Raw genomic sequence first — 23590 nt, forward strand, 5'->3', positions numbered from 1 at the left:
GCTCCAGCCTCGGACTGGATCTCATTCACATGAACGGAGGAAGGGAAATAACTTTGGATTCGGCTATTAATGCATTTTACAACTTTTGGGACCTACTGATTTAAATTAGGGCTATTCAAGTGTTTGTACTGAGAAGCTGATTCACCTTAACCACTACGAAAATTGGCATCAACGACCGGCGCTCTTCCTGAGGGCTTGGCATCGTCCCATCCTTAATAATCACACATTGTTCGAGTTCGACCAGGGGCTTTTCTTGTTTGTCATCCCCTATCTCTCCATCCCCACAGTTCCTGTCACTCTCAACTATCTTCTCTTTAATAAAGGCTAAAACAAACACAACAGAATACTTCTATTTTATGTCAAGGTACAAATAAAATGGGTAATAACTGAGAAGCAAATCAGATTTTTGCTGCACTGCCACATTGATGCAAAGTGCGGAGATAAATCTGTCTGATGCGTGCTGTGATCCGACAACATTATTAAAAATAAAACCCAGTAAACAAAACAGAGTAATCAGCTGTCTTACGGACAGCTGATGTTGGTGCAATGTCTTCTTGTGAGAGGAGAATTTGATTAAAAAGACAATTCTGAAGTAAACAAAGTCAAACTGACATTTCGCAGGCTAGAAGAGATAACAGAAGAAGTATCGCAACGCTTGTGCTTGTCTTTCAATGACAATATCCATATTCAGGTCAATTTAATTCTGGTTGCATTTTGGTCTGCAAATAACTATTATTTTCAAGATCAATTAATATGTCAATAATTTGATTAATCCTTTAGTTGTTTGGTCTAGAAAATGACTGATAACGGTGAAAATTGCTCATTACAATTTCCCTGAGCCCAATGTGATTAATTGTGTGTTTTGTCTGACAACACTAATACTCAAAAGTATTTCATTTGAAATAATGGACAAAGAAATCCTCACATTGGAGAAACTGGTATCAGAGTTTGCCATTTTTGATTGATAAATGACAAATTTATTGACTATTGATTAATTGAGCAAATGTTTCATTAGCAATAGTTGCATTTTTAAACGCTTAAAAACACCTAAACACTCATTCGCTTCACATGCCTGTCTTAAGTCTTCGGCAGGTTGCAGATTATCAGATGAGCTAAACAACGACAGATAACTACAATGAATTCAGCTCACAGAATAGATATTTTCCGTGCTCTGCAGCTAAAAATACTAAGCAGCCACGCAGACAAACACATTGCTCTGCTGCTGAAGTCAGGTCTCGGTGGCTGTGCCGGCAGAAGCTTGATGTTGCACTGTCTATTTATGTAAGCAATGACAACGTAACAAAGCAGGGTGACCTAAGTTTTGGGGTACAGGCAGGCTGGTATATGAGTATGTTGTGTGCCGAGTGTGTGTAAATACATGCATGTGTCTGTTTATGTGTATGTGTGTGTTTGCATGTGCGTCTGATCCGGCCATAGTCTGGAAGGAGGAACAATGGCATTCCTGTGCTCTGAGCTCCAGGTGGCTGTGGAAACCCAATCCCAAACCAAGCCTTGCTGGCACACAGAGTGCCGGGAACGCCGAATGCTGCTGCCTCCCTCCGGAGACATGGGCCAGAATAGAACTATTGTTCCAGACCAGCTCGGAGCAATAAATGCACCACAGCCACCCTCTATGACAGGCACATACACTCACAAATACCAATGCACACAAACAGAGTGGATATCAGAGATTTGACCTTTACAACTTCCACTTTCAATTAGATATTTTGAGCAGCAAAAGGCAGAAGGTCTACGAATTTCTGACCACGATTACAAACACAGAAAAATGTAAAACATCTTGGTTGCATTTGTGCACATATTTTATAATTGGGAGTTTTGTACACATTAAACTAATTACATTCCAAAGTATATTATTATCATGATTATTACCACCTGTATTACCATCACACAGTTGAAACACACACTAATACTTACACATGCCCTCTGTATGAGCTAAAACCACAGTGACGTACCTTCACTGCACACACACACACATTTGTATTCTTATACATGTTGAGGGCCCTTCATTTATGTCATTAATTTCTTAAGACACAGAACCTAGATAAGATAATGTTCCCAGTTTGCAAAACTCTTAAATCAAGTATGGGAGAGTGGGACATATACACAAAAGCAAGCACATCTGCTGAGGCCTGCACACACAGTCAACACACACAGGGCAGGAAACGCATCAGGCCGACTCCACGGCCTTGAAATGAGGAACATGATTCATTTCCTTTTCAATGCTGGACAGTCATGCCTTAACACAGACTGAGTTCAGATATACAGCTTTGGGGCAAGGTCCTGAACATGACACATCCCAAATCAGAAAAAAATCCCTGTGCTGAGAACTTGCAATCACATGAACTGTATACTATAGCAAGCCGTTTTAACATTTAATAGCTAAGCTTGACTATCCGATTTGACTGGTCAAAACTGAATTGCAAATATCTGTATTGATGTAACTGAAAACAACACTCTGCTCGTCACACATCCTAAATGACAATTGCAGATATCTGTAATTCAGTTTTGACTATCCTAAATAACAGTTAGAGATATCTCAAACGTCATTATGACTAGTCAGAATTGTTGTGCAAAGCGTTGCTCACGCAAGGCTTCCCATTGGATATTGGCCCAACAAAGCATCTGAACAGTGTTAGCAGAAGCTTTTGCTATCTTGGATAGTTCGGTAGACTAAAGTTGGAAAGATATTCACAGATTCAGATTTCCTGGATCAATAACTCATAACTCAGAAACATTGTTAAAACACAAACGACGGCTCTTTCTAACCGTAGTAAGGTAAACAACAAGCTACAACCTAATTTCAATCACAAGGAGCTGTCCTCCGAGCTGGACACAGAACATTGGTCTCTGTGGGCAGCCAGTCGTGAGATGAGTGGTCAGGGACTGTTGTGGATAAGATAGTTAGAAAATGCCATGAAATAGAAAGAGCTTATCATTGAGGAATTTGTGGCAAACGAGAGCTTTTTTTTCGCTAGACAGTTGTGATAGAAATTTACAGCGTATTGTACATTTATTGTCTCCAGACACACTTTCTAAACCCGTACAGTTGCAGTGCAATGCCATTGTATGTTTGAACAGCTTCCGCCTCCCACTTGCCGTTGCTTCTGACATATTTACAGATATCTGCAACATCATTTCGCCTAGTCAAAACTGTAATTCCAGATATCTGTAATTACATTTTGACTAGGCAGAATGTAAGTTAAAGATATCTCCAAATGAGATATCTCTATTCAAAATTCATTTCAAGATATCTACAGTATAACTTGATAGTAGATATCTACAATTAAATTATGACTCTCCCTAACTCCAGTTAGAGATATCTACAACGTCCTTCTGACTAGTCATAATTCCAGTTCAAGATATCTACAACGTCTTTCTGACTATTCATAATTCCAGTTCAAGATATCTAAAACGTCTTTCTGACTATTCATAATTCCAGTTCAAGATATCTACAACATCAATCTGAATGGTCTAGGGGAATTAAAGATATCTGAAACTGGAATTACGACTAGTCATTATTGAGTTGCAGATATCTGTAATTCACATTTTGGATATCTGTAATGAGAAACGCCATACACATGAAAAATAAGTTTGAATCTTACTAGTCAAAAGAGAATTACAGATATCTTGAATTACAGTTTTCACTATAGGTAAAATGAAGTTGCAGATATGTTTAAATAATATCCAGTCTAGCTATTAAATGTTAAAACGGCTTGCCATAGTGTACAATTCAAGGCAACAACCGTTATATTTGACCTACATGGTCAAGTCAGTGCTTCTTTTATGTAGTTTAGCTGCACCACACAGCTATAAACGTGATCAAAGCAATCAGCTCATGTTCAGGTACCATGGGACCGATGCTACAGGCAGCACACAGCTACAGCAGCTTCCCTCCAGCTACACAGCATATTGTCCTACTGAACACGTACAAGCAACGCCACACACACACACTGTGGATAAATAATACATGCTCCTCTTTTCCCTCCCTTTAAGGAACATGACAGATTAATTTAATTGGTCTCCTGTCAATCCTACGTCTTCATCTGCTCCTCAGACTCTTGCAGGATTGATAGTGAATCCATTTTCTTATGTCTTGAGATAATTACAGCACTGTTAATGCATGCTCACTCATGCACGCTCATTCACTCCTCTTTCATTCAGTCTCTCCTTCACACACACGTCAGGCGGCACATGCTTCAACCAAACCCTATAAAAGGTCTCTTAGTGATTGAATTACATGAAATGTGATTAACCTCTGTTCAAACAGAGGAGGAGGGCCCTCAAAATCAACTGGGTTATCTGATTCCATCCTCTTTTACATAGTCCAAAAATGTTACAACTGCATCCAAATGCTGCAACGTCCCATCAAGGTGGAGTGATACTGGCTACGCAAATTTAGATTCAGCAACAAATATATTAATTTATGCATTGTTTGGTTAATTAAAAAATGACAGAGAAGCTGTACAAAATGAGAATGATGTAGCCTGTGCTTTGTTTTAAGAGTGCTACATGAATAACAGAGACAGACAAGTTCTTTTAACATGGTCATAGAGCATGTATACTGTATATTCATATTCTGGGGGTATCGTTCCTATGCAGAGGGTAGTTTAGTTTATTTATTGACTACACTGAGGGCGTTTTATGTTTTAATAATTTATTTATTTATTTATTTATTGTGTTGAGTTGAATGTATTACTTATTTTGCACTGTAATTACCTTGTGTCTTTTCTACCTTTTCTTTTCTTAAAGCTGACTCGGTGTAAACTGCTCAGGATTCCAATGTACTTATAGCTGCAAATGGCAAATAAAACTCTTGAATCATGAATAACATAGTGATTTATAACAATTTAACACAAACCACATCAATGACCAAGTCTGAATTCATTCAGTCTCTACTTCACACACACACGTCAGGCCCCACATGCTTCAACCAAACCCTATAAAAGGTCTCTTTTGAGTGATTGAATTACATGAAATGTGATTTACCTCTGTTCAAACAGAGGAGGAGGGCCCTCAAAATCAACTGGGAAGAAATACTTCCATCCTCTAGTCCAAAAAAATGTTACAACTGCATCCAAATGCTGCACCGTCCCATCACGGTGGAGTGATATTGGCTATACAAATTTAGATTCAGCAACAAATATATTAATTTATGCATTGTTTGGTTCATTAAAAAATGACAGAAAAGCTGAGAAATGATGTCGCCTGAACTTTGTTTTAAGAGTGCTACATGATTAACAGAGTAATTTATAATAATTTAAAACAAACCACATCAATGACAAAGTCTGAATTCATTCAGTCTCTCCTTCACACACACATCAGGCCCCACATGCTTCAACCAAACCCTATAAAAGGTTTCTTTTGAGTGATTGAATTACATGAAATGTGATTTACCTCTGTTCAAACAGAGGAGGAGGGCCCTCAAAAATCTGCAGCCCCAAAAAAAAAGCAGTTCACTAGTGGCCACTAGGTATTTTTTCCTCCAATATGCATCAAGCTGAAATCCTCTGACCTCTATCAGGACACAGGAGACACAACAAAGCACCAAAGCATGGGGTTAAATTCCTTGTACACAGCTCATCTTTCCAGGTTATGATGCAACACTGAAGCTCAGATCACAGATAAATGAGAAAGAGTACTATCCATATTATAAACCATTATTCTCAACTTTAAACATGTATGTGTAGGCTTATTATCCTGGTCTGTTAAAGGCAGCCTATCTCGATAACTGTCTCTCCACACTCATTTGAATATACCGTTATAGGGAAACTCGCTGCAGTCAAATGCGGCAACTGTGCAACATAAGATGGCTAAAAAAAGTATTTTATCTCATCAATATTATCCACAAAGCCATCTTCTTCTATTTAAAACACTTCAGGCTGGTTGGGGAGCAGTAATTGTCGGGTAATAAGCTGCGAAGTAAAAGTGAAAATGTGTGTTTAACGGTGAGTCGCATCACATCCTCCGTTGCTTGGCTGCTTCTGTCAACAAGAACAACCTCTCTCTGCCATATAGCGGCCAGTCTACCTCTGCTAAGATCCCCTAGAAACCTGCGTTTGACAGCATAAAACACACAAGTGTAATGTTTTTAACATATATTGGTTGCTTACCTTGACTGACAGGGCTCCTCAATCCACCGCTGACGCCGATAAAACAGAAAGTATCGCAGCTAAGTTAGCGGGGCTAGTTTAGCTTAGCTTAGCGAGCTAACGATGGAGTGTGGTCCTCTCTCTCTCCCCGTTACGTCGAGACAAACCGAGCCGAGGACGAGGTGTTTCTCACGGTCAACGCGACTATAAGAGCACCGGCCACTAGGAAAAGGTTGGTGTAAGAGGAGACATCCGTTGTGGTTAACGGTTCAGCCCGGCAGTAACGCTATGCGGTGTGTGGGTCTCTCCCTCCGGGTAGGACGAGCTGCCTCTGCCGGACTGACTGAGTGTGTCTGACTGACTGAGAGAGAGAGAGAGAGAGAGAGAGAGAGAGAGAGAGAGAGACTGGAGCTCTGAGCTGATGTGATGTGAGAGAGCAAACTAGAGGCAGCATCACTGCTCATCCCTCCCTTCATTAAACTCAACCCGGAAGAAATACTTTATCTGTTCCCATCCTCTTTTTGCATAGTCCAAAAATGTTCATCCAAATGCTGCACCGTCCATCATGGTGGAGTGATATTGGCTGCATAAATTTATAGATTCATGCAACAAATATATTAATTCATGCATTGTTTGGTTCATTAAAATGACAGAAAATTAAACAGTAAAGAAGATTATCTGATCCCATCCTCTTTTGCATAGTCCAAAATGTTACAGCTTCATCCGAATGCTGCACCGTGCATCAAGGTGGGGTGATATTGCCTGCACAAATTTACAGATTTAATTTATGCATTGTTTGGTTCATTAAAAATTACAGAAAATTGGACAGAAAAGAAGATTATCTGTTCCCATCCTCTTTTTGCATAGTCCAAAAATGTTCATCCAAATGCTGCACCGTCCATCATGGTGGGGTGATATTGGCTGCATAAATTTATAGATTCATGCAACAAATATATTAATTCATGCATTGTTTGGTTCATTAAAATGACAGAAAATTAAACAGTAAAGAAGATTATCTGATCCCATCCTCTTTTGCATAGTCCAAAATGTTACATCTTCATCCAAATGCTGCACCGTGCATCAAGGTGGGGTGATATTGTCTGCACAAATTTACAGATTTAATTTATGCATTGTTTGGTTCATTAAAAATGACAGAAAATTGGACAGAAAAGAAGATTATCTGTTCCCATCCTCTTTTTGCATAGTCCAAAAATGTTCATCCAAATGCTGCACCGTCCATCATGGTGGGGTGATATTGGCTGCATAAATTTATAGATTCATGCAACAAATATATTAATTCATGCATTGTTTGGTTCATTAAAATGACAGAAAATTAAACAGTAAAGAAGATTATCTGATCCCATCCTCTTTTGCAGAGTCCAAAATGTTACAGCTTCATCCAAATGCTGCACCGTGCATCAAGGTGGGGTGATATTGTCTGCACAAATTTACAGATTTAATTTATGCATTGTTTGGTTCATTAAAAATGACAGAAAATTGGACAGAAAAGAAGATAATCTGTTCCCATCCTCTTTTTGCATAGTCCAAAAATGTTCATCCAAATGCTGCACCGTCCATCACGGTGGGGTGATATTGGCTGCATAAATTTCTAGATTCATGCAACAAATATATTAATTCATGCATTGTTTGGTTCATTAAAATTACAGAAAATTAAACAGTAAAGAAGATTATCTGATCCCATCCTCTTTTGCATAGTCCAAAATGTTACAGCTTCATCCAAATGCTGCACCGTGCATCAAGGTGGGGTGATATTGTCTGCACAAATTTACAGATTTAATTTATGCATTGTTTGGTTCATTAAAAATGACAGAAAATTGGACAGAAAAGAAGATTATCTGTTCCCATCCTCTTTTTGCATTGTCCAAAAATGTTCATCCAAATGCTGCACCGTCCATCACGGTGGGGTGATATTGGCTGCATAAATTTCTAGATTCATGCAACAAATATATTAATTCATGCATTGTTTGGTTCATTAAAATGACAGAAAATTAAACAGTAAAGAAGATTATCTGATCCCATCCTCTTTTGCATAGTCCAAAATGTTACATCTTCATCCAAATGCTGCACCGTGCATCAAGGTGGGGTGATATTGTCTGCACAAATTTACAGATTTAATTTATGCATTGTTTGGTTCATTAAAAATGACAGAAAATTGGACAGAAAAGAAGATAATCTGTTCCCATCCTCTTTTTGCATAGTCCAAAAATGTTCATCCAAATGCTGCACCGTCCATCATGGTGGGGTGATATTGGCTGCATAAATTTCTAGATTCATGCAACAAATATATTAATTCATGCATTGTTTGGTTCATTAAAATGACAGAAAATTAAACAGTAAAGAAGATTATCTGATCCCATCCTCTTTTTGCATAGTCCAAAATGTTACATCTTCATCCAAATGCTGCACCGTGCATCAAGGTGGGGTGATATTGTCTGCACAAATTTACAGATTTAATTTATGCATTGTTTGGTTCATTAAAAATGACAGAAAATTGGACAGAAAAGAAGATAATCTGTTCCCATCCTCTTTTTGCATAGTCCAAAAATGTTCATCCAAATGCTGCACCGTCCATCACGGTGGGGTGATATTGGCTGCATAAATTTATAGATTCATGCAACAAATATATTAATTCATGCATTGTTTGGTTCATTAAAATGACAGAAAATTAAACAGTAAAGAAGATTATCTGATCCCATCCTCTTTTTGCATAGTCCAAAATGTTACATCTTCATCCAAATGCTGCACCGTGCATCAAGGTGGGGTGATATTGTCTGCACAAATTTACAGATTTAATTTATGCATTGTTTGGTTCATTAAAAATGACAGAAAATTGGACAGAAAAGAAGATAATCTGTTCCCATCCTCTTTTTGCATAGTCCAAAAATGTTCATCCAAATGCTGCACCGTCCATCACGGTGGGGTGATATTGGCTGCATAAATTTATAGATTCATGCAACAAATATATTAATTCATGCATTGTTTGGTTCATTAAAATGACAGAAAATTAAACAGTAAAGAAGATTATCTGATCCCATCCTATTTTGCAGAGTCCAAAATGTTACAGCTTCATCCAAATGCTGCACCGTGCATCAAGGTGGAGTGATATTGCCTGCACAAATTTATAGATTCAGCAACAAATATATTAATTCATGCATTGTTTGGTTCATTAAAATGACAGTAAAGCTGTACAAAATGTGAATGCTGTAGCCTGAGCTTTGTTTAAGAGTGCTGCATGAATAACAGTGATTTATAATCATTAAACATAAACCACATCAATGACCAGGTCTGAATTTAGAAGTCAAGCAGCAAACAATCAGATAGTATTTGCATTATAATTGTAAATCACACATTATGAGTCACTAAAGGGCAAACCTTGCAGTTGGTTCATTAAAATGACAGAAAATTGGACAGAAAAGTAGAAATACTTTATCTGATCACATCCTCTTTTTGTCCAAAAATGTTACAACTGCATCCAAATGCTGCACCGTCCATCACGGTGGGCTGTTATTGGCTGCACAAATTTAGATGCATGCAACAAATATATTAAGTCATGCATTGTTGCATAGAAATGAATGACAGAAAAATGGACAGAAAAGCAGAAATACTTTATCTGATTCCTTCCTCTTTTTGCATAGTTCAAAAATGTTGCAACTTCATCCAAAATGCTGCACCGTCCATCATGGTGGAGTGCACAAATTTAGATTCAGCAACAAAAATATTAAGTCATGCAGTGTTTGGTTCATTAAAATGACAGAAAATTGGACAGAAAAGAAGAAATACTTTATCTGATCCCATCCTCTTTTTGCATAGTCCAAAATGTTCATCCAAATGCTGCACTGTCCATCATCGTGGAGTGATGTTGGCTGCACAAATTTATAGATTCAGCAACAAATATATAAATTTATGCATTGTTTGGTTCATTAAAATGACAGAAAAAGCTGTACAAAATGAGAATGCTGTATAGCCTGAGCTTTGTTTAAGAGTACTGATAACAGAGTGATTTATAATCATTTAACATAAACCACATCAATGACCAGGTCTGAATTTAGAAGTCAAGCAGCAAACAATCAGATAGTATTTGCATTATAATTGTAAATTACACATTATGAATCACTAAATAGCAAACCTCGCAGTTGATCTTGTAGAAGCAAATAAATAAGCTCTTAAACTGCAATCACATGAGCCTCGGGGAAGCAGCTGCTTTACAATAACAAGGAAGGAAATTCAACTGGCATTTTCTGTTCTATAACTATCATTGTTTTATATGAGAAAAATAAAGAAAACTTTGACATCATAACAATTTAGAATGAGTGATTATGCCTAAGTGTTGTTAGACGACTCACATGGGTAATAAAATAATTGAAGACAAATCATTCAGTAAATCATTTTTTTTGCTTGAGTATGCAATAGTAAGTATTTGTAAAGGCATCCATGGGATTATATCACTAGTGGCTAAAATACCTAGTTTATCTTGTTTTAACCTAAGAAAGAAAATATTTAACAGCAACACATTGACTCTCAGGAAAGCTGCTGCTTTTCATGCAGAAAACAGGAATTTCAACACACATTTCAAAATGTACGTTTGAGTCATAAGTGGAAAATATTGACACTAAACCACCAAGCAAACCGTACAATGTGAAATACAAGCGCCTCAATCTTCTCCTGTGTGTGTTAAATGTTTCATATTTGAACAACCATGCAAATAAAGTTATTGTTTTGTTTACTTGAGAACTTTACAAACCCCCTCCCCTCCCCATTTCACTGAAAAAGAAAAGATTCAAAGCAAACAATACTTAAAACAAACAAGAAACCCCACTGAAACTCTATCCTTCTCTTTTTCACTAGAGTTTTGTAGAAGTTTTGGAATATTTCACTGCCTGCCAATACACAGGATATGAAAAGTGTCTCCTGTATCAAACATCCCTGCCATGTTTTTCTATTTTGAGTGAACTATTTCCTGAATGTATCAGTCTGTATATGGTACAATCTTGATAGTGCAAGGAAGTTTCATATCTGAATTAATTAGCAAACGTTGATAAAAAATAAATAAGATTGTTACAGTACAATATCAGTCCAACAGGAAGAGACACACATGTTCCTATAAGCCTTTTTGTTTCAGTTCCTTTGAAATATACCTGTGTTGGAATATGTGCACAAAAACCACAAATCACTTCTGGGACTAGTGGGAAGCTCTAACAGGTCAATATAACAGAGGGCCATAACTTTCACCTGTTTTTATGAGCCACTACTTGCAAACATACCATCAATTCAATAAGACCTCAGATGCAGCTGAGAGTTTGTCGTATATAGCTATATATTGAGGATAAAAATTGGGCTGAAAAAGCTGAGAAAAAGAGAGAGGGAGAAAGAAAAGACGGGAACTTGTTATGGCAAATGGAATTTCAGTTACAAGACGCTATAAATACAGTAAGATGTCAACAGTATTGCTCAGTATTACCTGTTCCATCATGGGAGTGTTTAAATGTCTTGACTGCAGGCATAACCTTTTTTTCATCACAATTTATTACCAGAATAAGAAAAGCACTTGGGAGTACTCCAGCTGCCTGACTCAGTGAGTTCATTTTCTTCAGTTGATACCAATTTATCGACCGCTCATTCACAGGGATGGTCAATCGTGTTTCTGATTGGCAATGCATTCCCCGGGTGTGATTCTGTGAAAGATTCACGGTGGCCAGCATATGATGTGTGAAGATATGGTGTCAGTCCACTTTTTTTCCCAGAGTTACACATGCAAATTGGTTTGTGTCAGCATTGCTGCCAAACTCCTGTTGCGCATAATGAAGTCACAGAGGAGCCGTGTTTCATTTTTATGACTCAACGTTCTACCTGCACAGACAGAAAACACTCGCCTGCCTCGACTTGATGAGATGTGAATAGCAATACAGCTGCACTTCTAGGTCAGGTCATGCAGAACACATTCAGGAAGCGAGATTCAGCACAGTCAGTGATTAAATATGTGATACACACAGCCTATTTGCATACACCCCTGACAAGCTTGCCATCTTGTATTAGTCATTATACATCTGCAAAAGGTTCTCACAACCTTGTTTTTGGTTGTTGTCTGTGATTATATCTTTACTGTAATTTGGAAGAGAAAACCTACTTTCAGCTACTTTTGGGACGCAGCAAATCAACTTTAAAGCTGTGAAGGCTTTAATTTGAGAAAGCAATTTGATTTCTGTTATTCTATAGAAATAAATATTGTCCACATCCTTTGAATAGCAGGCTAAACTGAAAAAGATCAGACTTGCTCTTTCTATTGATGACTGTTTTTGTTGTGAAATATACAGTTTACATATATTCTTTCATTCATTCATTCATTATCCGTAACCGCTTATCCTATTCAGGGTTGCGGGGGGGCTGGAGCCGATCCCAGCTGACATTGGGCGAAGGCGGAGTACACCCTGGACAGATCGCCAGACTATCACAGGGCTGACACGTAGAGAAAGACAACCATTCACGCTCACATTCACACCTACGGTCAATTTAGAGCCAACAATTAACCTGCATGTGTTTGGACTGTGGGAGGAAATCGAAGAACCCGGAGAAAACTCCACGCTAACACGGGGAGAACATGCAAACTCCACACAGAAGTGCCCCAAGCCGGGTTTGAACGTGCGACCCTCTTTGCTGTGAGATGCCGACTCTTTCAATGCTTAATAATACAGAACAGTACAATAAGGTCTCTCATTCACCACACACACTCGTGTACTCTTTCCATACATACAAATGTCCTCAAACTAGGATCTGCGTTTGCACACACATGCATGCATGCACACACGTGAGAGCTATCCATCCCCATTACAAACATTGACACATATCCAGCACCAGTCAATGGCCTGCTGAAACAGATCAATAAGTTGTGCTTCTGGCTGTGGCTTACATGTTTGGTTTGCATACCACCCAGAGTCACTAGAGCAGAAACCTACACCAACTTGCTTACATAATTTCATTTTAAATGAGATCCCTGTATGCACATGTATGTGTGCATGTCGACTTGAAAATCAACTTCACCGTGAAAATGTTTAAACTTTGATATTTATGTAGCATTTTCAGCTCTGAGCAGAACATCATGAGCATCCATACATAATTCAACAAACAATACAACACTTAACGAATTTGGCAAAAACAGTTGTCAGAGGCAGTTAAACATGTATATATTCTCCAATAACACATGCATCATGTTTCATTTAAGTGATCCATTTTTCCCATTTCTTGTCGAAGATATTGCTTTTAATTTTTAGTTGGTATGTCGGTTTTTCCATTGAAAAGATATCACGGACAATCTCAAACTACTGATCTTTCCCTGAAGGTTCAGCTTTATACCAGTTTCTTGTTATAGCTTTTTTGCTGGCTATAAGCAGAATCTTTGCCAGATATCTATCTGTTCTATGTACAACCTCCAAAATGCTTTTTCTATGGCTATTTGTAGCAACGGGTTCGGTTTCGAGAGCAATGGAAACAGCTGAAAGCAAAACAGTTTCCCTTGTTTGACAGAAGAGCTCTGTGTGGCACCCAGGTGTATAGACTGTAAGCTTGAGTACAGCTGGTGCAAAAAAAAAAAATCTTTGACTTTGATGTCGCTGGTTCCAGCATGCTGCTCCAGCCGGCTGTCTGCCTCATACAGTAAAGTGATGTGTTCATAAGGAAAGAGGTGTGTGCGGGTCCAATACCCCACAGTTACAGCTCATAGTTTAACTTCACCCATAAAACATTCATATCTGTTTGCAATTGAGCTGGAGCAGAGTTTCTGGATATACTTTATTCATGTAGCTGGCAGCAGCAGTGTGCCAGCGCTGAAAAATGAATGAGACATTTGGAAAGACCTTCCTCTGAATCAGCATTTCCCCTGCGAGTGTTCACCGTAAGACAGGACAAGGACAGCAAGGAAGCAGTAAGTAAGGCTTCTCTGTGTGTGTGTGTCTCAAATACACATCCACACACACACAGTAATACACCAGTCCATCAAGGTCTCTGCAGCAGCTCAGAGGGCACCGTGTTGAATGTCGATGTGGTAGATCTTTTTTGTGTGGAGATGTCTGGATGCTGACAGGTCCTTCCCTGGTGGGCCAGCGCAGACTGATGGATATGCTAGAGGCATTTCCCCTCAAAGATGTTTGTGCGAAACACTGTGACTGAACGACAAGAGAATAACCATGTACATCCCAAGGCATAGCATCCTGCTCTAATCAACCAGCAGATTACTGGAGGCCATCTCAGCCTGCAGAGTCATGCTGACAGGTAAGCTTGTTTCGTTTGACCTGAACTACTTTATAGATCCCTGGAAGGAAAAGTTTTTCTCTCTTCCACTCTTTCACAGGTCATGTCAAAGGAAGTGTCTTTGCCTTTATAGCTATATTGAAATAGGACAACTATTTGGCCATGCTTACATATGGACCAAACAGTGTTCTACGGCAGTGCTTCCCAACCTGGGGGTCATGATAGGGTGACCAGATCTCAACAAACCAAATGTGGGACAAAAAGTATGTTTGTGTGGGACAATGTGGGACACATTACAAAGTCTAAAATGTTGATATAATGTCTATCTAACTTAAATAATAAACATGTCTATTCTGCCCCTTATCTTGTAACATCTCTATGCTTTGCCCGAATGCATCCATAGATCAGCACATCTCTTTTTGAGCCGTACGTTTTTTGTGAGACTCACATGAACTGTGTCGCTCCATTCCCCCTGTGTGAAATTGAAACTGGCAAATTTAAAAAAAAAAACTCTGAGAATCGCCTTCCACCGGTTTATAAATACTTATAAGTAGTTTCATAGTCTTTGTTGTAGCTGCTCGTCCTTTTATTTGTGGTAGTTTCCATCATATTCCGCTTAAATGTGCATAGCTTGTGACTTTGCGGTGACTCCCCGTTGGGCATAGCGTAGACGAGATGGCGAAATGTTAACCTGCACTTGACCCACGTGTGCGCAGTTTGACAACAAACACAGCCCTATGATGACAGCCTTCTCTGCTTTCTTCACAGCCATTGGATAAAAGCCAGATTTTAAAAATGATCTGCCCTGCAGTAGTTTGACTTTTGAAAACTAGAGCCAATGAAAATGTGGGACATCGTCTCAATATGTGGGACGTAGGACAAAAGATAAAAATGCTGTGCAGTTCCTCGTAAAGTGGGACACCTGGTTACCCTAGGTTGTGAGGAATGATGCAAAATGGAAAGAAGGAAAACAACTACTCAATTTTAGATTCCTTTTGTTGTCTGATCATTTCTTTTTCTTCTTGTGAAGTACTGGATAGTTTGACCTCTTCAGGCCTCTAACACTTTTAGATTCAGGTGAAACAATCTAAGAAAATCACTCTTTGGTTAAAACTGCTCACAGCTCATGGACATGTGAAGAAGGGTAGTAAGCAGTGTGTGCTTGCAATTTAGGTATTATCAGCCAAATAAAGACTGGGACACACTTTTTCATGACAATTGGTCATGGCCAGGTCACTAAAAACTAAGTATCCCAAATACACTGTGAACCTTTACAGGAAGGTTAGTAGCTGTATCATATGGGCAAGGCCTATTGAAAGAGGCTGGGACACGGGTCTTGAGCAATGGGGTATAACACACGCACAGTGTAACTGGAGCTGCGGTCGTGCGATGCGATTGGCTCAATTTTGGAGAGTACTGACCAGATTTTGCTGCGCATGTGTTGTACCCCAAAGATATGACGTGTTGATGACGTGCATCATCTCCTCTTTTCACCCTCCTTGCATGTGGGTCCATTGCGGAGCTAAAAATAAGTTGCACATATTGCCTCCAGCTTTCTGCATGCAAAACCTCCCATAAAACACATGGTGGCAGCAGCACTCCACTGACAGGAGTCAGTCAGCTGGGCCTACAAGTTACTGAAATATCAATATTAATTAGTGATGTAATGTAACTAAGCACATTTACTCAAGTACAGTACTTAAGTACAATTTTGAGATACTTGTACTTCACTTGAGTGTTTCCATTTTCTGCTACTTTATACTTCTACTCCACTACATCACAGAGGGAAATATTATAGAAAGTTTTTACTGCACTACTGTACATTTATCTGACAACTTTAGTTACTTTGCTTATTTATATTGTGTATTAATTATCTGAATCCACTAATACATCATGATATACATAACCAGCTGCAATATCAATGTGATGTATGCAGTACATCAAGACATGGGCCATTCTGCATTGTAATAATAATAATAATAATAATAATAATAATAATAATAATAATAATAGCTACTTTTAGATACTTTAAGTATATTTTGATTCTGATACTTTTGTACTTTTACTGAAGTAAAATTTTGAATGCAGGACTTTTTCTTGTAACAGAGTAACAGAGTAAAGGTTCTGAGTGCTTCTTCCACAACAGATATTAATATTGGTTTTAGTAATACTAACATAACTGTTGTTTTCTGATTTTGGTAACACTTCATTTTACAGGTCCGCAAATTTCATGGTAATTAGGTGATAATTAGCAAGTAACCTATTTGAAATTTCTTTGGAATTACTGCCAAATTACCCCAATATTACCTCAACATTTTTTTAAATTTTCTTTTACACACAATAAATACTTCAGAAGAAAAGGTGACCTTTATATTGCTTTTCTTGATCTTGAGGGTCACCTATGTGGGTGGCCCAAACTGTCATCCATGTGCTCACCTGCTAACTTGTGTTTCCATAGAAACTAAATTAGTTTGGCTTTGAGAAAAACTTTTACTATTGTATTTGTTCAGTTTAATATCTAGTGAATGTACAGTGGACGTTTGTGCAGAAATAAATGCTGCAGCTCCTCCAGACCAACAGAGGTTTTCCATGTCTTGTGAAGTGACGGGGCTCTGCAGCGAGTTACGTTATCGTCTCCGACTGGGTGCCGGTGTCTTCCCTGTTCCCTCCGACCGCGGTCGGGAGGCTGAGGCAGGAAAAGCCGACACTAGGATCAGCATTGATTCATGGAGAGACCTTCGTCTGGTCAGCTAACATTACTGCCAAGCAGCTGAAATATAGAGTGATATTGTGGTTTTAGCTGACGTGTGTCGCCTCACTGTTTTGAACGATGCTTGTTAATGTCTCTGTAGAGCGAGCACAAGCGCGAGCCCGACGCTGACTTTCGTTCATTTAACGGCCACAGGTGTCGCTGTTAACAAGCATTTCTGAAAGTTACAAACAGTCCCTTTAATTATTACTATTATTATAAAAAAATATTTTTTGTTTTATTTTAATTTGTATTATTATAAAAACAGTAATAATAATAATAATAATAATAATAACAACAACAACAATAATAATATTAAATTCTTTGATTTAACGACTTCTAAATTTGATACCGGAAGTGAAACAATTCCACATCCGGTTGAAGCGATGTTTACAACGCAAACGTCGGGCGGCTGAATGCTGAGTATCTAGAGAGAAGTCTGCATTCACGTCGTGCATTACAACCACTTTGCCCACAAACAGATGGCATCTCAGATCCCCATAACCGTCGTCAGGGCTCCGCCGGCAGCCGCCAGCTCCGCCGCCCTCCGAGGGAAGAAACGTCCCGGTAGTCCGGCGGTCTGTACCGCTCCGCAGGTCACCGGGATCACCGGCATCACCGGGAGCAGCAGCAGCAGCAAGATCACCGGGTGCACCGGGAGCACCGGCAGCAGCAAGAAGAAGAAAGGCCAGCTGACAGCGACTCCAACTACACAGCTACAGGTAATGAACAGTCATGTTATTGGTTACTTTGTCTATGCATGGTGAAACTCATCAAACTGTAATGCACTGTCATTAGTTTCAAGTTTCTTTGTCATATGCATTTCAAAGTACAGCGTACAGTGAAATGCAATGAAATGCATTTGACCATAATTACCGAATATTACTCAGAATAACGTAGATGATAATACAACATACACACAGGGACTGAGAAGGTTTCTAGAGAAATGAAATGTGCAAGAGAATGCAAAGCAGCTGAGATGCAATGCAAGAAAGCTAGGGTTGCAAATATAGATATATTGTTATTGAATAATCTGAAGATTTTTGATTAATCGACAACAAAGTAACGTGGGATATAGGGAACACACTGTTTTTAAAGTCACATGCATTGACATCCTGCACAAACCATCCATATAAATTACTGTAAACTTTACCTTACAATAAATTAATCTGAATTACTGTGTGGAAATTTGGGGTAACACTTATAAAAGAAACTTACAACCATTATGCATACTACAAAAGAGAGCAATCAGAATAGTAAATAATGTAGGATATATAAGGAACACACTGTTTTTAAAATCACATGCATTGAAATTCATGGATTTGGTCAAATTTAAAACCACAATAATTATGTTCAAAGCAAGAAATAATTCACTTCTGGGCAATATTCAAAAAAAAATTTGTGACAGGGAGGGGGGTTATTATTTAAGAGGAAAATTTAATTTTAAAAAGCATTGTGTTCGTACAACAAAGAAGAGTATGTGTATTTCAGTCTGTGGGGTGGATTTGTGGAATTGGTTAGATGATGGGTTGAAGCGGAGCACAAATATAAATTACTTTAAAAAGCTATACAAATAAGATATTTTTGAGAGGTATATGGTTGAGAAAGAGATGTGATAAGGGTTGGTTTATATCTACTTTTTAACTCCGGATGGATATGTGGGTTGTAAATACACTTGATGCTGTTCATATATTTAATTTGGGATGTAAATAAATCTGGGATAGCTTATATATTATATTATGTTATATTATCATTCTATGATATATGAGTTATTAGAGGAGAAGTGAAAAAGGGGTATAGGGAAATATAAGTTTTACTTCTACCTACTCCTTTTCGGACACTATTACTCTTGTTTTGTTTGTTATTATTTTGTATCTGTTTTTATTTGTTTTTATGTTCGAAATAAAGTCATTCATTCATTAATTAATTCATTCATTCATTCAAAGAAAAGCAGCAAATCCTCACATTTGAGAAGCTGAAAACCAGAGAATGATTAGCATTAGTGCTTGAAAACTGAGTTAAACGATTGATCAATTATCAAAATAGTTGCTCATTGATTATCTGTTGATCAGCTGTTTGATTAATCGAGTACTTCTTTCAAATCTAAAGGCAGCCAAAAAGCACAAATAAACAGCAAGGTTACATCACACAGTGTACAAAACTGCAGTATATAATAAAAAAAAAAAAAATCTGATATTTACAAATATGCTGTGTAATACAAGTATCACTCAGCATCATAACAGCTACGTACGTAGATAGCATCATTAAATTGTATCTTCAAGGTTCAAGTTACACTGTGTTTAGCCAACTTTAGACTTTGTTTACATTCAAAACATGTAAAAGAAGTAGCTTGAAATCAAATGTGATTATTTTTTTGTCTGATGTTGTGTTTCATGTTTCATCAGATAACAGCAGTGGAGTCGGTGGTTGAGGTGAAGACAGTGGGAACAGTTGACTGCGTTCCAACTGTCATCACAGAGTCCACCGCAAAGCCTCCACCGTTCAAAGACCCCGCATTTATGGTGAGTGTCTGCCTCCATCTGGGTTTTAAGTTTATCTGCCTCTGTGGCTTTTCTCTCAGTTTTTTACCCTCTTTTTTCCTCTCTTAGATGTAATTGACTTTTTATTGCTTTCCCAAAAGTTACATAACACAGAACAAAGACATCAGAAAGAAAAAAGAAAACAGTAATAACAATACAACTAATGAGACCACAGGGAAAAAAATTATTACAAATTAAAAAATAAAATATTATATATATATAATATAATATAATATTATTTTATTTTCTGCGTTCTGTTATTTCTTTATAGCAGACCGTTGCTATGTATAACAGACCGTTGCTATGGGCACAGTTCTGATGTCGGACTCTGGTGGACCGTTTTTGTGTCAAATTATTGATTTCTTAAGTATGTAGCCGTGTAACCCCGACAGGGCGATGACGCACCACGACGCATCGCCCTGTCGGAGTTTCTTTCACAACAATGCTTATTACACGGCTACATACTTAATAAATCAATAAATTGACACATTAATGGCCCGCTAGCTGTACATTATCCCTTACATAATCAACATACAATGCAGGCGACTCTCATACATCATGACACTAACATCTTAAATATAATGTTAACTGCCTCTCCTTAGTTAGTCTTTCAATACTGTATTCATGTAGGGGCCCCATATTTCATATTAAAATACATCCTGTCTGTTGTTTAATTTAAAAATGAATGTTCATAATTGGCTATTTTGGTATTTTCTCCCAGCCATTCATTAAAAGGGATTATATCTTTTTGTTTTCCAGTGTCTGAGCACAATCCTACAACCTGTAGAAAGGGCTAATCTGCACCATAGAGTCTGCCGAGCCGATAGTCTCGCCCCCTCCGTTATCATACCTATTATCCAGAACGCAGGGCTCTGTAGTAACTCTGTTCCAAGCACTTTATTGAGGGACGTTATTATATTTTCCCATAAGTTCCAAGTCATTTGGTATTTCATAAAGCATGTGTATGAGTGTGCCTCTGCTCCTATCACATCTTCAGCATATATCTGAATCCCATAGTTTCAGTCTTGCCATCTTACAGGGAGTCCAATATCCTCTATATATGATTCTATATGTAATTAACCGAGTCCCTTGACGTCTTACACCAGGACCCCACAATTTCCTTCTACATCTCATTAGCTATCTCCCCTTCTAGATCGTTTTCCCAAGTTCTCTTGAGACCATCAAGTTTCAGTCGATGAGACTGTCTCATAAGACTATAAAATCTAGATGCCCCCCTCTTAGTCACCCGGCTGCCCTGGCACATTTCTAGTACCACCGTTTGATGGGGGAGTTTCCTTTATATGGACATTATACAGCATCTCAACTGGAGATATTTCCACCCTGAATAAGGTCTTTTTTCCTCTCTTAATCTTGGCAGCATTCTGGGATCGGTGGAGCAGCAGCAGGTAAAAAGAACAGGACCTGGAAGAATCTCAAACAGATTCTGGTTTTGGAGCGGACTTTACCCTGGAAGCTCAATGATCCCAGCTGTGAGTTTTTGTATCTTATTTTTACCTGGTACATGTTGTACAACTCTTTATCTCTAAACAAGTAGGCTCTATTTCTATATTGTAACCCTCATGTCCAAGACGTTACATTTTTGTGTATTTTAAATCATTTATAAGGTGCGAAACAAATCTTACATTCTTTTTTTTTTTTTAAGTTTTAAAGCAAAAGTACAACTATCTCATGAAGTGACTTTATTCTACAGATGTCCAATTTGAGTCCAGATAATCTGAAATAAATCATGTGCCTCTGTGTCCTCCGGTGCTCCTAATGGCATCTGCAAGATTCCACAGATCGGAGGAAAACAACCAATCAGAGCTGAGCTGGAGCCTTGCCGTCTCTGAGCAGCTGTCAATCACTCGCGAACTCCGATCAAACTAGGCAGCGCTGATCAAATATAAATCAATGTTCTGTTACTGTAATGCCTATTCCTCGCCTCAAATGTTTTCAGAAACATCTTGTAGTGTACTGTTTAACTGTAAAATGAGAAAGTTTGTGACCAGAGCCAATAGGAACGCTCTCTCTCTGAAATGACCTGTGATTGGCCAAAGTCTCCCGTCACGGCTAGATTTTTTTAATGCCTGAAAACGGAGCTATGAGGAGGTGCAGAAGTCTAGTTTTCTCTCAGAGCACTTGAATTACAATATGCTGAAAGGTTATTATGGAAGTTTTGCCCAATGATGCCAAAAAACATTCTGCCTACTGCAGGTTTAAGTGAATTTTTAGGTTAATGTGGTGTAATGTTTTGGTCAAAAAGAGACTTTGAAAGTTCTTAACAGTATACTTTATGTCAAATAATATTATTACATTAAATATAAGACTGCATGGATAAGTCCACATCTCTTTTTAGAAGAGATGCCCATCATGGTGCACTTTTCAATTTAAAGCCTTTCTGTGTTCACAGACTTCGGCATTGACGCCCCTCCCTCCTTGAAGCCAACCAAGAAATACTCTGACATCTCTGGACTCCCTGTGAGTTATCATTTTGCTAAAAATCCCCATTTGCACCATAAACAAAATAACTTTTGAGTCTTGTATAATGCACACACTGAATACTCTCTGTTGTCTTTCCTCAGGCAAACTACACAGACCCTCAGACAAAGTTACGCTTCACATCCTCTGAGGAGTTCTCCTACATCCGCCTCCTCCCCACTGATGTTGTTACTGGCTACCTGGCGCTTCGAAAGGCAACTTGCATCGTACCCTGACAGCCGAGCTGTGTGCTTGAAACCTGAAACAGGTTCAAACCAGAACTGAACTCATGTCAGTGTGGGAAGCTGTCGGTCCAGCCAGGAGACTGAGAGCGCCGGCTGCTCACAGAGAGGACACAAAGTGAACGCCACTGAATGGACAACTGCTGGAGCTCACAGGCTGGATACCGCAAAACCTTTGCACCGCTGCTTTTAAGAAAATGCAATCTGAGTCATAATTGTTATTGTGTGACAAAATAAATAACACAAATGTGAAACTTGAGTTTTTTTTCTTACATTTAAAAAGATTGTTTATTGTATTTGTGACACATTTCTATTGAACAGTGTTGCCAATAGCTGGTTGTTATATTGTCACTCTATTCGAGAATATCCAATGAACTGGACAAAACATGTTTTATTTGTTAAGGAGACAGAAAGTGTTTGGAAGTTCATTCAAAAGTCATCAATAGAATATTATTTCGCTTTTTTGTTAAAATACATTTCCCAGTATACTTGATGACATTTCCCCATTAAGTGCTTCTATAAATCCTGGGGCAAGTTTGAGAGCTTGGTGTGGATTTGCTCCTGCTAGGGATCATACAGTTGTTTCTCAAGTACTGAATACAAGCCTTACTGGCAAGGATGCTTTACGCCCCCTTGTGATGTAACATCTGTCTCCAGCGGTGTAAATTCAGTCAGGTTGAGGTAGAGAGAAGTTGTGGACAAAAAGTTGCAAAGCTGTTGGAAGGAGTTACTTTAACTTGTATTGTGTGTTGAAATTTGATTTCATCTGTGCTTCCCTGTATGCTTCTTTGTATGAATACACATTTAGACAAAATTAGTGGCTAAAATGTGTTTCAATCTCAATTTTGCTTGTGTGACTTGCCCCAAAACTGCATGTGATTATCATAAAGTGGGCATGTCTGTAAAGGGGAGACTCGTGGGTACCCATAGAACCCATTTTCATTCACATATCTTGAGGTCAGAGGTCAAGGGACCCCTTTGAAAATGGCCATGCCAGTTTCTCAATGACAACATTTAGTGCAAGTTTGGAGCATTAATTAACGACAAGCCAGTATGACATGGTTGGTACCAATGGATTCCTTAGGTTTTGTAGTATCATATGATGCCAGTATCCTCAATCTAACTTCTAACTTTGAAACTGAGCCCGCTACAATCACAACACCAGAAGTTGCATTAAGTAGCGTTAAAATTTATTTACGTTAAGGCGTT

General features: G+C 38.4%; 2 protein-coding genes across 5 annotated transcripts in view; one reads left to right on the forward strand and one right to left on the reverse strand.

Moving 5' to 3' along the window:
• galnt1 (UDP-N-acetyl-alpha-D-galactosamine:polypeptide N-acetylgalactosaminyltransferase 1) overlaps window positions 1-6526 on the reverse strand; it is a 54281-nt gene extending 47755 nt beyond the window's left edge. For 3 of the 4 annotated variants that reach the window (XM_037784830.1, XM_037784831.1, XM_037784828.1), the window contains exon 1: window positions 6132-6526. The gene's annotated coding sequence lies outside the window, so the exon portion shown is untranslated. The remainder of the gene's footprint in view (window positions 1-6131) is intronic. The other variant, XM_037784829.1, reaches the window with a different exon arrangement.
• A 10953-nt stretch (window positions 6527-17479) lies between these two features.
• ino80c (INO80 complex subunit C) lies at window positions 17480-23015 on the forward strand. The gene is made up of 5 exons (XM_037785894.1): window positions 17480-17843; window positions 19527-19643; window positions 21040-21151; window positions 22072-22139; window positions 22244-23015. The coding sequence occupies exons 1-5, from the start codon at window positions 17604-17606 to the stop codon at window positions 22373-22375; spliced, it is 669 nt and encodes a 222-aa protein (XP_037641822.1). The 5' UTR covers window positions 17480-17603; the 3' UTR covers window positions 22376-23015.
• The last annotated feature ends 575 nt before the right edge of the window (window positions 23016-23590 follow it).

Source organism: Sebastes umbrosus, chromosome 11 (genome assembly GCF_015220745.1).
Source record: "Sebastes umbrosus isolate fSebUmb1 chromosome 11, fSebUmb1.pri, whole genome shotgun sequence".
In the NCBI taxonomy this organism is placed as follows: Eukaryota; Metazoa; Chordata; class Actinopteri; order Perciformes; family Sebastidae; genus Sebastes; species Sebastes umbrosus.